The sequence below is a fragment of the Mytilus californianus genome, unplaced genomic scaffold (genome assembly GCF_021869535.1).
Source record: "Mytilus californianus isolate M0D057914Y unplaced genomic scaffold, xbMytCali1.0.p SCAF_45, whole genome shotgun sequence".
Classification (NCBI taxonomy): Eukaryota; Metazoa; Mollusca; class Bivalvia; order Mytilida; family Mytilidae; genus Mytilus; species Mytilus californianus.
Genome location: NW_026262696.1, coordinates 1,607,566 through 1,621,901, shown reverse-complemented (window position 1 = coordinate 1,621,901; position 14,336 = coordinate 1,607,566). Strand labels below are relative to the sequence as shown.

Genomic DNA, 14,336 nt, shown 5'->3' with positions numbered 1-14,336 from the left:
CTTGTTAGTGGTATTGCATAAGGCATGTCTCCGTGATGAAGTTAATTGAATAAGCCTTATCGCATATGTTCACATGAAAAAAACATTTCACAGTCCGGACTTGTAAATTGTAAATGACCTTCGGCTTTATAAATTTAGAGCAAAATACGACTTACCCATTTTTATTATTTCTCATTCGGGTAATTTTTTAGTAATTAATGTCCAGGATTTTATTCTGCAGATTAATATAAAAATAAAAAGATGTGGTAATTATGATTGCCAATATAACAACTATCCATTAAAGACCAAAACATAAATGCTGAACAATTTCAAATCATCTTATGGCATTCAGCAATGAGCAAAACCCATACCATTTAGAAAGCTATAAAAGGCCTCGGGATGACAATAAAACGAACATAAGGAGATGTAGTATGATTGTCAATCCATCTTACGGCCTTCAGTAATGAGCAAAAACCATACTGTATAGCAAGTTATTCTCTGGATGACAAAATGTGAAGATTTTTTAAACAGAAAACTAACGGCCTGAGCTGGGTTTGTACCTGTACCAAGTCAGGAATATGACAGTTGTTGTCCATTCGTTTGATGTGTTTTATCATTTGATTTTGCCATTTGATTAGGGACTTTCCGTTTTGAATTTTCCTCGGAGTTCAGTATTTTTGTGATTTTACTTTTTGAATAGGAACCTGCTTAAGATTATTGATAAATGCATAATCTACTAATTATAGACTGTGAGGTATTTTTTTCTTTTATAGAAGGAACTAAAGAATGACCAACATCTTTTAAAAGAATAGAAAAGTGAAAACAGAAACGGGTATTACGATATAATCAGACACAGCCTGCAATTCAGTGGTTGTGGTTGGTTCATGTCGGTCATATTTGTTTTTCATAAATTGTTTTGATATAAATTAGACCGTTAGTTTTCTCGTTTTAATTGTTTCACAATTATCATGTCGAGGCCTCTTATAGCTGACTATACGGTATGGGTTTTTCCCATTGTCGAAGGCCGTACAGTGACCTACAATTGCATTTATCTTCGCCATTTAAACTTTAATAGGTAGTTGTCTCATTTGCAATCATACCACATCTTCTTATTTTTATACAGAATAAATGTGATATATTTTTAGATGAGTTATATGGTATCAAAGGTTCGTATTAATTAGTGTCTATCATTTTATTCTGATGATACACTTTTTCATTATGAAGTTACATAAGTTGTCTTTCATTGGACTATTCTTAGAAACGATAGGTTTAAGCATAGGAGAGTTCTGAGATATTTGATATTTGTGTTTTAATGAAGAGGTTGAACAATTGGTATCACGTGACATTTTCATCTGCCTAGTTTTTCAAACAGGCGAATTAAGCAAAGGGATGCTTTTAATACATTTCAACTATTATATTTGTATCACGTGATATTTTCATCTGCGTAGATTTTTTCCAACAGACGAATTATAAGCAAAGGGATGCTTTTAACATGTTTGATAGAGTTACACCAGAAATATTTTACCACACTTTTCGATTTTGACTTCCTTACCGTGACGAAAACTTACGGTAAGGTAACATTACATTTTCATGTAGTAGACGATGTTGTGTTTATCCAAACACTGCAGAGATTTTGATGTTATCGTGTGAATAATGTGTGTAAAATGGAACCTGCCTGGGGAGAAAACAGGCTATATGTTCTTTTTTTACCTGGTCCGATTAGGTGGTGTTGCATCTTACAAGGTCTATCCAAATTGTTTTTGCAAAGAATTCCGCTCAAGCCGGTTATAGGGGCCGTCTTAAACTTGCAGTGAGGTGAGAGTTGTTTTTTTTTGCGCCGTGATGAAGTCCTCACTGTGACTTTGAGATGAAGAACAGCAATAAAAGCGCTGTTTCTTTGCTTTTTGTGTGTTTTTTTGCTGTGCATGTACTGATTTTGTGTCATGGATGGATATCCCGTATCCTTTGTTTTTCTTTTATATCCGAACTAAAGTTTTACTTCAGTTGTAGTATGTAACATCATCATTAAAAAAATTTCGGCACTAATTTTTATGGTTTAACTGTCTTTTCTGTACTCTTTGTTATACTGCCGATTGAGATAAAAAAAAAAAAAAAAAAAAAAGGAAGGTATGTTAACGCTCAAAAAACAAATTTATATAGTCATGTTTTTCGTATCTTTTACGGCACATGGCCCTCGTTGGTATGTTTATCCGTCTATATCTTAGTAGCTTTTTTTCTTTAAATAATTTGGTGCTCATTGTAGACCTTTTATAGTCTTTGTTTAATTTATTGTGTAAAGTTAATATTCATAGAAAACACTATCAATATACAATATGTTTAGCTCTTCTAGATTCCGGGCTTTGCACAGCCTTACGTATGGTACTTAATTCAAAACTATATACACATCTCGTGGAACTTCGTGAGTTTATCATAACTGGGTGCTGTTTCATTAATATACACCTAGTACCTTTCCTTTTCGTTATATTTCTTAACATCATCCGCTATACTGAAATGTTCATCACTAAAGAGTGTTTCTTTTTCCTTTTTTGTGAAGCTCAAGTACTTTTTAATTGTGTCTATGAAATGAAAATATAGTTTTCATTTTTGGTTGTAAGATCGAATGATCTCGTGTAATTGCAAAGAAAAATATCAAATTATATGTAATTTGAAATTTCACAGTAAAACTATCGGAGTACATGTACGATAAGGCTAAACGGCGGGAAAATGCGTGCATAAAAATAAAAATTATATTTTTTTACTTTTTTTTGTGTCTTATTCACGATTGTAGACATAAAAGTAATTTTAAGGTTTCACCGATATACCAAATTGAATAGAAATAAAATAAATGTCTAAACTGATCTACATGTTAACTTGTATAATTATAATTACTACTTCCGCTATGATAATATAGAAATCGCCAGTCATTCTTTTCTTTGTGTTTCTATATTTGTAAAATACTGTTCTCTTCCTTTAAAAGATGTTTTTGTGGGTGATAAATGGTCAGGAAATTTGTTTCTTTATACAGTATTGTCCAATCGACTGGAACCGCTTTGGTGGTTTTGTGGTAGCTTGCTCGCCTATAGTGCGGGAACTCGTGGGATCGATTCCCGACCGTGTTAAACCAAAGATTTATTTTGGCATTTGATGCTTTTTAGCTAATCACGCATCATTAAAGAGTAAGAGTAAAGACTGGTTGACCCGGAGACAAAAAATGTGTCCGGGTATTATGTATTCCTGCAAACTGTTACATTGTGAGCTAGCACGTTTCAAATCCGGTTCTAGTCGGTCTAGTACAAAGCAGGTTTAGTATTCATAATTACCACATTTACATGTTTTCATCCTGAATATGCATTTTTATTGTTCACTAGACGTTTTATAGACATCCATTATCACCTAATCGATTGGTACTCTAAAAAAATATCTTAAAATTTCGATCTGTTTATATCTGAAACCTGTTGAAAGGAGTATGGAGTTAAGTGTCAAAAATACGATAAAAATGACAAAGTATACATATTTCACTATTTTATTAGCATTCATATACATTATTTAGAGTCCTTTTACGTATATAAGGACTATTTTTTTTCTTCACAATAGTGGTTTTTTCATTACTTAAAATAGGAATATCAAGCAACATCATTTAAAATATTTGCACAGAAAAGTAAATATTTTACATAAAATAAATAAAGTATTTGGCTTTAAATATGTTTTTTTTTTTAATTTCAGACATACATCATTGGATAGAACTGAGTATTGGTCAGGTCGATTGTATTAGCATTTCATGTTGTCATTGGAATCAATCACAACGTAATACACAACCCTAAAAGACACCATTTTTACAATTTGTACCTATACTTGTACGCTCCAGCAGCCTCTAACGCTTTCAATTATGCCCTATTTGATTTTTCATATGTTTACACACCTAAGCTTCCCCTTGTAATGTTAATTCAAGCACGAATTTTTCAATCTGTAAATTTTCATTTCAAAGTGTATGTCTAAATGTTTTTAGATTTTAACAGTGTTTACTCATTGAAGATGCTTGCTCCTCTCTAATTTCCAAATTTCTTCTAATAAAAAAAAAAAATTCAATGAGAATTAACATGTTAACAATTATAATAATTGTATTCCAATCTAATGTTTTAATTAATTCAACAAATTTTGAAAAGGGAATTCAAAATTGTATTCCTATCTTGTCTTGACTCCATTTTCTATTTATTATGGATAATTAATCGTCATTTTTATTAGTTTATTATAAGAAGACACACCCAAAAAATATTAAATAGAAATGAAATGGAGCAGAATGAGTTGACAAGTGCATGCACCTCTTTGAGACATCATATAGTATCACAGATTTAAGCGTAAGCTTACTACATTATGTTATGATAACACTACTGTCAAATTTAGCTATAAGCTATAAAAATTAATAAGCATATACGAACGTGTTGTTAAATACAAAAGGTCAATATAGTAAACCATGGTTGACTTCTTCCAACGTAATGCCCGCAGTGTAGGCGGTTTACTCCAACGATTGTACGTCTTCTATTTTTAAAACAATATTTTGTTTACATGTCTACTGCTCCTCAGCCTCTTCTCCTTTCTTTTTTCCTTTTCTCTTCCCTTCTTGTTTTGGTAAAGGATGAGATTGCCAATGTCGTCTTCCCTGAAAACTCCAAGTCCCCTGAGTTGTCGTAGGTTGCCAACCACTACTTCTGGAATGCCGTGAATCATGCCACGTTCTAGGCGATGTTGGTCCGTTTTGCCGATGCCCACTATTCCCCCAGTGGTTGTTTGGAGGTGTTGAATCGTGTGGATGTTGTCGTTGATGATGTTGCATGCTTTGTGGATTAGTATGATGTGAAGGATGATTCCAGTTATTATGATCGTTGTTTCTGTTTGACTGTGCATGCCAGCTATCTACTCGCCGCCTTTCAAAACCAACATCTTGGTGCTGATTCCATCCTGGTGACTGTGAAGATCGCCTAGCATCATTTGGTGATTGATGAATAAGATGGGGGTTCCATTGGTTGTTTGGAGAATTGTGTGACATATGCGACGACCTCCAATCAACGACCTGTGATGCCTGCGATTTGTGAATATTGTTAGTTGTATCTGACCTTGTCACTATTGGTTTTCGTGGATCAAAAGAATTTTCCTTCATATTTGGATTTTGTTTGGTACTGCTTTCGTGGTTATTGTTAGAATTTCCTATATGTGATAGTTTTGATTCTATTAGCTTTTCGATTGACGTTAGCAGTGACTTTACGTCAGAAGGTGCAGCCGTAGTTGTAATAGGTGTATTTGTTTGCTTTTCTACTGGAGAAACAGCATAACCATGACTTGAAGCATCTTTATTTAAAGAGGCGTACAGGTCTACCAATGCTTTATTTGCATTAGAAGAATTTCCAGAGTTTCCAGAGAATGCAGATGCAATTTCGTTTCCGATTTCATTAATCTTGATATTAGTTTTAGAATTAATATAACATCCACACTGGCATACCGATTCCACACATTGTCCTTGTACACACTTACTGACACACCATGCACCAATTGATTTCATTGACGTAAACATTCCTACTCCTTCACATCCAAAATTAGGAAGCTTGGGATGACATTGATGTGATGTGTTTTGTATATTACTTGATGGTGCTTGTTGATGACTGACTGTACTTGTTATCGTCTCATGATTTGGTGTAACATGATGACTAACTGGTATATTATGGTGTTTGGTAGCCTCGTTTCCGTGAAGGCGATGGGTATGTTCATTTTGATTAGTTCGTAGATGTCCATTATGATTATTTGACATGTTTGGTTGATTGGATGGCTCCTGATGATGCTGATTTGTTTGATGTTGAATGTGTGGGTTGCTGAACACAGGTGGTTTAACTGAGTTAACATCATTTTGACGATGACTTGGGTCTTGATAATGCAGATTTGATTGATGACCTCCCTGCTGATTATGAATTTGATAAGAAAATGCATTATTTTGGTTAGTATGTGGATTTTTCAAGTGCTGGTTGGTTCGGAGTTGACCAAAATCATTACTTGGCACATGTGGCTGTGTAAAATGTGGTTGGTTCGAAAATGCAGTATTATGCTGATTGCTTGGATTGTGATTGAATTGATTCGTTACATGTTGTCGATATTCTATATTTGGCAAATGTTGTTGATTCGGATGTGCATTGTGATGAGAATGGTGATTATGATGAGATGGATTTTTATATTGCCATTGTGAATTGCTATCAAATTGCCCTTGCGTTGTCATCGTCATTGGCGTAGTTCTAATGGGTAATTCTTCGCCTTCTAATTCGTCAGGTTCTATAAATGGTGTAGTAGGTAAAGGCTTAGGAGTAGTTCTTTGCTCTGTTAATAACTTGTTCACCATGTGCTCAATTCGTTGAAGTCTGTCTGTTAGCGGGTTTACTTTTGTGTGCTGTTTCGATATAGGCATTATCCTTACAGGGTTGATTTCTGTGTGTTTGAAATTTACATTACTGTTTGAGTTTGGAATGTTATTTATTGTCATTGGTTGAATAGCGGGCAATGAAGCATGTGTATTGTACGGTATCATATTAATTATGTAACTAGCAGTTGTTGTTGCCGGATTTTGTTTTATTTCGACTTTCGATAAATATGAATTTGGTTTTTGAGACTGCGATATAACTCCATGTTGATTCAGGGTATTTGTCGTCCTGGAAATCTGGTTTCCCTTAATATCCAAAATGAGACTATTTCCAGAAGGAATTTTAACATTGTTGACACTTTTGGCTTTTGCTAAGTCATACTCATAATATGATGGAAAGTTTTCCATTTGAATATCATTATTTCTGTTCACCTGTGTATCTGAATTGACTGGTGTTTTATTAACATCAAACTGATGGACTGAATTTTCCTGTTGTTTAATTTTCAACTGCGAAAGACTTTGGGTTGTATGAACGTTACCACTTTGACTTGTCTGTGGATTTAAAGACGAATGTGGTTGCTGTAAAGTTGGATGAGGATTAACATCTGGTAGCAGTTGTGTTATTGGCTGGACCGTAAGTAACTGATTCGGCTTATGATGGGTGTTATGCATTGTCCTGCGGTTATCATTTTTCAAATTTTTCATTTCTTGTGATAACATAGGCACAGCTTGCATTGGAATGCCTGGTAAATATCCATTTTGTATAATTGTAGCAGTTTGTTCCTTGCCAGAAAGATGTTTATGAAATAACTCATCAGGACTACTTGTTGCAAGTTTAACCGTTGGGTTGGAGTGTTCCTTGCCAGATAGATGTCTATGAAGTAACTTATCAGGACTACTTGTTGCAAGTTTAACCGTTGGGTTGGAGTCTTTTATCAAAGGTGTGCTTTTTGAATTAAGTACCTCTATTGGTATACTAGAATTAGAACCCGGAAGTTGAAATAATAATTTAAAGCCTCCTTTTACTGCAGAATTCTGAAGTGAGGATAAAATATCATTTAATGTAGCGGCATTGGTTACTTGCTGGTGATATTGATTTCGTACTGGAGGTTTTGGTAACGGAGTTGTTAAAACATGCGCAGTTGTAGGCGGAAGTGTTGTCGGGATAGGTGTCGTAGTTGGTGGATTAGTGGGATCTGGAGGATCAGTAGTGTCGCCAAACATCATTTCCTGTAAAAACTCTGATGGAAGTCTAAACCCGAAAGGTGATGTTCCAAACTGATTGTTGGGCATAATTCTGTGACCCATAGGTGCCTGTGCGGGCTGATTTATGCCCATAATACTGTTACTCATAGGTGCTTGTCCGGGCTGATTTATGGGCATAATACTGTTACCCATATGTGCCTGTCCGGGCTGATGTATGGGCATAATATTGTGACTCATAGATGACTGTCCGCGCTGATTTATGGGCATAACACTGTGACCCATAGATCCCTGCCCGGGCTGATTTATGGGCATAATACTGTGACCCATAGTTGCCTTTCTGGGCTGATTTTTGGGTAACGTATGTTGTAAAGGTACAGCATTATTCATAAAAACTGGTTGTCCTGTTAAAGCCTCCAATGATGCTAAAGTACTGCCGGTGTGTTGAACTGGTGCATTTACTACATGTGGTTCTTGTTTACTATTTTGTGCCGTGTTTTGATTCAAAACGTTTGGTAACACGTTTAGATTTTGATTGACATTTGGAGGTTGTGATATCCCTGTTTGCTGTATACGTTGTTGTTCAAGGCTAACATGTGGATGAATTTCCGCGGGTTGTATATTCGCACTTGATGGTTGGTTTAAGCTGTGTTCCGAATTTGCACCACTAGCTAGAGATGTCGATTCTGCTTGTTTTAACATAGTTTGTAAAAGTGCAATATCCTCTAATAACTTTGATGATGATGTCTGTTGAGTATTTAAAGAATTAATATTGTTTCTTAATGTCTCTTCCTGTCGTTTTAAATCAATTAACAATGCCTTTTCTTTTTCTATCTTTTGATGTAAAATCTTCAAATCCGTATCAACTGTCGAATGCACGACAGGTTGTTCGACTACTGTTGGAACATGTGTTCTTAGTCTAGTGTTCATTTGTCGTATCTGTCGTTCTGTTTGTCTATTTTTAGTTCTTGTTCTAGTGTTCAGTTGTTGTACATGTCGTTCTGGTTGTCTATTGTCAGTTCTTGTTCTAGTGTTCAGTTGTTGAAACTGTCGTTCTGGTTGTCTATTTTCAGTTCTTGTTTGAGTGTTCAGTTGTTGAACATGTCGTTCAGGTTGTCTTATTTCTGTTCTTGTTCTAGTGTTCAGTTGTTGAACCTGTCGTTCTGGTTGTCTATTTTCAGTTCTTGTTCTAATGTTCAGTTGTTGAACCTCTCGTTCTGGTTGTCTTATTTCCGTTCTTGTTCTAGTGTTCAGTTGTTGAACCTGTCGTTCTGATGGTCTCCTTTCAGTTCTTGACCGAGTAAATTGTCTTGGTATTTCTATTTCTGTTGTTTGAATTGTGTTGTCTGGTTCAGTAAACATTTTCGCTCGAAATAAAGTGTTTGACCATTTCTGTCCATCCCCTGGTCTTTGTACAGGAACCCCTGGCAGTATTCTTGGAGACTGGCTATGTGTTGTTCTCGGTTCGCTGAATATTTGCGTGTTCTGGGAATTAGGTCTAGATCTCGTGGTCAAAGAGTTGATATTCTGGGAGGTTGTTCTAGATGGCTGAATCCCTTGACGAGAAGATGTTTGATGACCTACTGATCTATGATTTGTACTTGAAGTAAATGCTGAACCTAATGTGACATCTCTGAGACTTTCAACATTATTTTGTCTTGTATTTATAACTGGAGAACCGCCAATCCGCGAAGTGCTGTCAGCTTGATTTCCTTGACCTGCTCTATCTGTTGGTGAACTTTCTTGACCGTTTAATGATCGCTCTATTGATCGAAGGTATCTACGTACTTGTCTGGAAGTAAATGGATTGACTGCCAGCGATCCAGGGGTTATTTGTACAAGTTGTGGTCTACCACTCTCCATGTTAAAAGCTATACCTCGAGGGAGTTGTCCTGTTCTTAGTACATAACGGAACGTTGTACGCAAATCGACAAGAAGTTTTCTTCTTATCCGAGAAATAGCCGTTCCAGAATTTAACGAAGTTCTATGTCGCACTCGATCACGTGATCGGCGTGGTTGGGAAACTTGTTCTGAGATACGAGAATTAATTACGTCATCCAGTGTCGTTCTTGTCTGTTGGTTTTCATTCCTTCGTGTATTTCCAAATACAGGGTCTGATACACTCGTGATAGTTCTAGATAAATCATTATTTCCATTTAAAGGCCTGTTTCTTACAAGTTCATTCTGTAGATCTGTTCCCATGAATCTGTTTCTGTCACCATTACTATTTCGGAGATCGTTCGGGCTGACAATATTTCTGTGTCTTGAACTAATGGAAGGAATGTGAATGGCTCCTGGTCGTAAACTTATCTGTAATAAATGTGATAAATATTTTAGTTCACTGTGTGATAGAATCCCGATTAAAAGACATCGCAAAGAAAGTAATAATATAAGGTATATAAGGTAGGTTTACAACTGTCATACAAGTGGGAGTTTAGCTAGCTATAAAACCCATCATTTTTTTTCGGAAAATGCCTGTACCAAGTCAGCAATATGGCAGTTGTTTTTTTCACTTGTTCGGATGATTGATACCGTTTTATTTTGTAAGTTTTGGATTTACCTTATAGTTCGGTATTTTTTTATATACTTTTTTACTACTATTTTTTTTTAAATTACTTTAATTAGACAACTATCCACCAAACATGTCAAAAACTAATGGACAAGAACGTGAGCCTATACAGATCACAGTACGGCCTTCTTCACTGACAAAACCAATACCATTTAATAAGCTATTATAGGCCCTATGATGAAAATGTGAAACAGTTTAAAAGAGAAAACCAATATAAAAAAGAAGATGTGGTATGATTGTCAATGAGACAACTCTCCACAAGAGACCAAATGACACAGAAATTAACAACTATAGGTCACTGTACGGCCTTCAACAATGAGCAAAGCCCATACCGCACAGTCAGCTATAAAAGGCCCCGAAATGACAATGTAAAACAATTCAAACGAGAAATGTTTTTTTCTTAAATTGTATCGATGGCATACCTTAAAGAACTTTTTATGCTTCCTGGGTTTTTCTTTTTTGTCTTTATGTACGAAGTCGTTTACACATGCACATCTTGTAGTAAACAGTGAAACAACTAAATAATACTCATATTACAAATGCAATGTTCGAGGTCATATCTTTGTACAAATTTGTCACAAAAATTCACAACAGTCATAAAAAGAGGATAAACCTAATATGCTGTAAGATCATAAAAACATACTTTATATTAATGCAAATTTACGCCTTCACCTGACCGATTACCATAAAAATTTACAAATATCTTAAATTTAATGTTACTGTAATAACATCATATAAATGAAACAAAAAGAACATAAGACAATAATTCAGGAGCCGAAAAAGTATAGACAACATCAAGACCAAAAAAAAAAAGAGACAAACCATTAATGGTACAAGGTAAACGAAAGATTAAGTAAGAGACACAAAACCTAGAGAACACATCGTAGGAACCCGGATGTTCCGAATGAGTAAGCTATCAGCTCCATTACAGGCAGTGCAGTCCCAATATCAAACTAATTATTGATTAAAATTAGTGTATCTATTTTGCAAAATTAGCAACATGAACAGTTAGAAGGACTAAAAAGAAGATCTAATTAATTACTAATTTTAAAATCCATTAATTTCAAAGGTAATGTTACTGTAATAACATCATACAAATGAAACATAAAGATCATAAGACAATAATTCAGGAGCCGAAAAAGTATAGACAACATCAAGACCAAAAGAAAAAGAGACAAATCATTAATGGTACAAGGTAAACGAAAGATGAAGTAAGAGACACAAAACCTAGAGAACACATCGTAGGAACTCGGGTGTTCCGAATGAGTAAGCTATCAGCTCCATTACAGGAAGTGCAGTCCCAATATCAAACTAATTATTGATTAAAATTAGTGTATCTATTTGGCAAAATTAGCAACATGAACAGTTAAAAGGACTAAAAAGAAGATCTAATCAATTACTAATTTTAAAGGTAATTAACTACCCGTGTGATTGTAATTGACTGCAATTTTATATAATATTGGTGAACGTATATCTTTAACGATTTACAGTCGAATCAGCAAAGCAAAAGCTCGAACACATAATGAGTGTCCCAAAATGAGTGAGAAAAATCCATTAAGGGTATATAAATAAAGATTGGAATTGGTCTCTCATTTATTAAATATTTTCATTAGTGGTAAATTAAAATGTGAAATTGTCTTATTATTTTATCTAAAATGATTGATAAGCAATTTTGCGCTGCAACTTAAATTATTTAAACGATAAATTTAGGAAATATTGATTTGCTGTGCAATACAATATTCTTCTAACTTTTAGTTTTCATTTTATATTTGGTGTAAATTAAAATGTAAAAATGTTCTTGTGAGTTTGATTTGTTGACAGATGCATGTATATGTATATCATATATCAATTATGTTGCTAAATTATAATGAAATTTGTATCCGCTTTCCGAAAGACGTATCTATGCCCGTATTGTTGTTGTCCTCCGGATATTATAAATAAATAGCAAACAATAGAATCATGTAATAATTAATCATAAAATAAGAGTTTAAGTGTGATCAGACAATAAAAAAATTGACATGTTGTAATTGTCACCGTTTGTACATTTTGATACATACTGTATCCGTGGAAATGCATGTAAAATAATACACGTGAAATATTAATTATAATTATTATCTTTTCCCCCCAATTATTGACAAACGATAAGAATGTCGACACGACACGATTGCGTTTAAAGTAAAAATAAAGAATTTAATTTCAGAAGTGGTAGGTTGAATTTTTGAGAGAAAAAAAATCTTTTTATGTTAAATTTGAATATGAAAAACATACATTTAATTTATTAATCAAATACTAATGTTTTTCAATTAAGAACTCACATGTTGAAAAACCTCGTTAAATGAAATATCAAGAATGTCATGTTTAACATTTAAATTTTGAATTTTACAAATTTTTTAACATCATGTATTTCATGTAATTACCTTTCCAAAGGAATATTTTATCTCATTACAACAATGCAAAAATTACATATGTTTTATTAACTGATTATCACAATTTATAGATGATTAATGTGGTCAATTACACATATTTTTTTTTCAATTAGAAAGCAAGGAAAATTTAAATGATTGTACTTCTTAATTATATACGAAAAAACATCGGAAAGAACAATAAATTGTAGAAGAAAAAAAAAACAGAAAACGTGAGATTTTAATCTAAAAAAACAACAAGACAGTACGCGAAAATCTGTTCCCACCCTTGTAACGCTGATTGACACATTTCAGTGACTAGCCCTTTACATGAAATAAAATTATTGCCGGAAAACTAATACCATATATGACACATATCAATGGCTATGTGAATTAAAGATATAATGCTCTCACAAATATCCTCTGTTGTGTATCAAAAGACAGAAGATACCAAGGAGACAATTAAAGATCAAAATTGGAAGAAAAACAGACAACACCATCACCAAAACGAAAACGCAAAGAAAAGTCGAACATCAGTCTATTAAACACAAAAACCATAGACTGAGCTACACGAACACCACCAAAAAATCAGCGGTGATCTCAGATGCTTCAGATCCTGCTCCGCTAAAGATATTTGTTTTCAAACTGATATAATATAGAAATGGTGTAAGCTTCACCAAGTACGCCCACTAGAGACTAACAAATGTGGAAAGCAAAATTATTAAAACTTCAAAGAGTATCAATAAACATAAACGTTCAAATTTAAACGTTTTCTTTTGTTAATATAAAAATTTAAAAAAAAAGTCTTGTTTGCTGATTAGCTGTTTAACTGACGTTTACGAAAACATCACTTCCCTAATGTTCATAATTAGGTCCTTCTCATAAATGTATGTATTCTGTAAGATATATCAGCATGACTTATCGTGTAACACAAGTTTTATAGTTTGTACATGTCAGGTTGATAACGAGACATTCGGTTGCGGATTTTCCAAAATCATGTTTTTTAAACGTGTAGGTCAGTTTATTAAATACACTTGAAATAAAAGCAGAATAAACCAAAGGGATAGTCAACTCACAAGATACCAAAATGATAGTCAAACTCACAAGATACCAAAATGATAGTCAAACTCACAAGATACCAAAGGGATAGTCAAACTCAAAAGGGATAGTCAAACTCACAAGATACCAAAGGGATAGTCAAACTCAAAAGGGATAGTCAAACTCACAAGATACCAAAGGGATAGTCAAACTCATAAGGTACCAAAGGGATAGTCAAACTCACAAGATACCAAAGGGATAGTCAAACTCACAAGATACCGAAGGGATAGTCAAACTCATAAGGTACCAAAGGGATAGTCAAACTCACAAGATACCAAAGGGATAGTCAAACTTACAAGATACCAAAGGGATAGTCAAACTCACAAGATACCAAAGGGATAGTCAAACTTACAAGATACCAAAGGGATAGTCAAACTTACAAGATACCAAAGGGATAGTCAAATTCACAAGATACCAAAGGGATAGTTAAACTCACAAGTCCAAAACAAACTGACAACGTCATGGCAAAAACGAAAAACGACGAACAGACAAGCAGCAGTCAACACAACACATCACAACATAGAAAACTAAAGATTGAGCAACACGAACACTGGGGGTGCTCTAAATGTGGCACTCGTCATTTTACTGATGTAAGTACACATTTTGGTGATGCAGCTTTCGGGGAAAAAAGGACTGGATTGTGATTACGACAATTGGAACATATCCGTCGTCATCTGTGAAACAGATA

The 14,336-nt window shown here is 34.3% G+C and overlaps 1 protein-coding gene across 1 annotated transcript; it reads right to left on the bottom strand.

Moving 5' to 3' along the window:
- Positions 1 to 3,488: 3,488 nt before the first annotated feature.
- Positions 3,489 to 7,759, bottom strand: LOC127699949 (uncharacterized membrane protein DDB_G0293934-like). Its single transcript, XM_052203324.1, has one exon. The coding sequence runs from the start codon at positions 7,757 to 7,759 to the stop codon at positions 4,547 to 4,549; it is 3,213 nt and encodes a 1,070-aa protein (XP_052059284.1). The 3' UTR covers positions 3,489 to 4,546.
- Positions 7,760 to 14,336: the final 6,577 nt, after the last annotated feature.

What these genes read in the sequence shown, in the direction of transcription:
- LOC127699949 (XM_052203324.1), bottom strand. Translation starts at nt 7,759, where the DNA reads ATGCCCATAAATCAGCCCGGACAAGCACCTATGAGTAACAGTATTATG.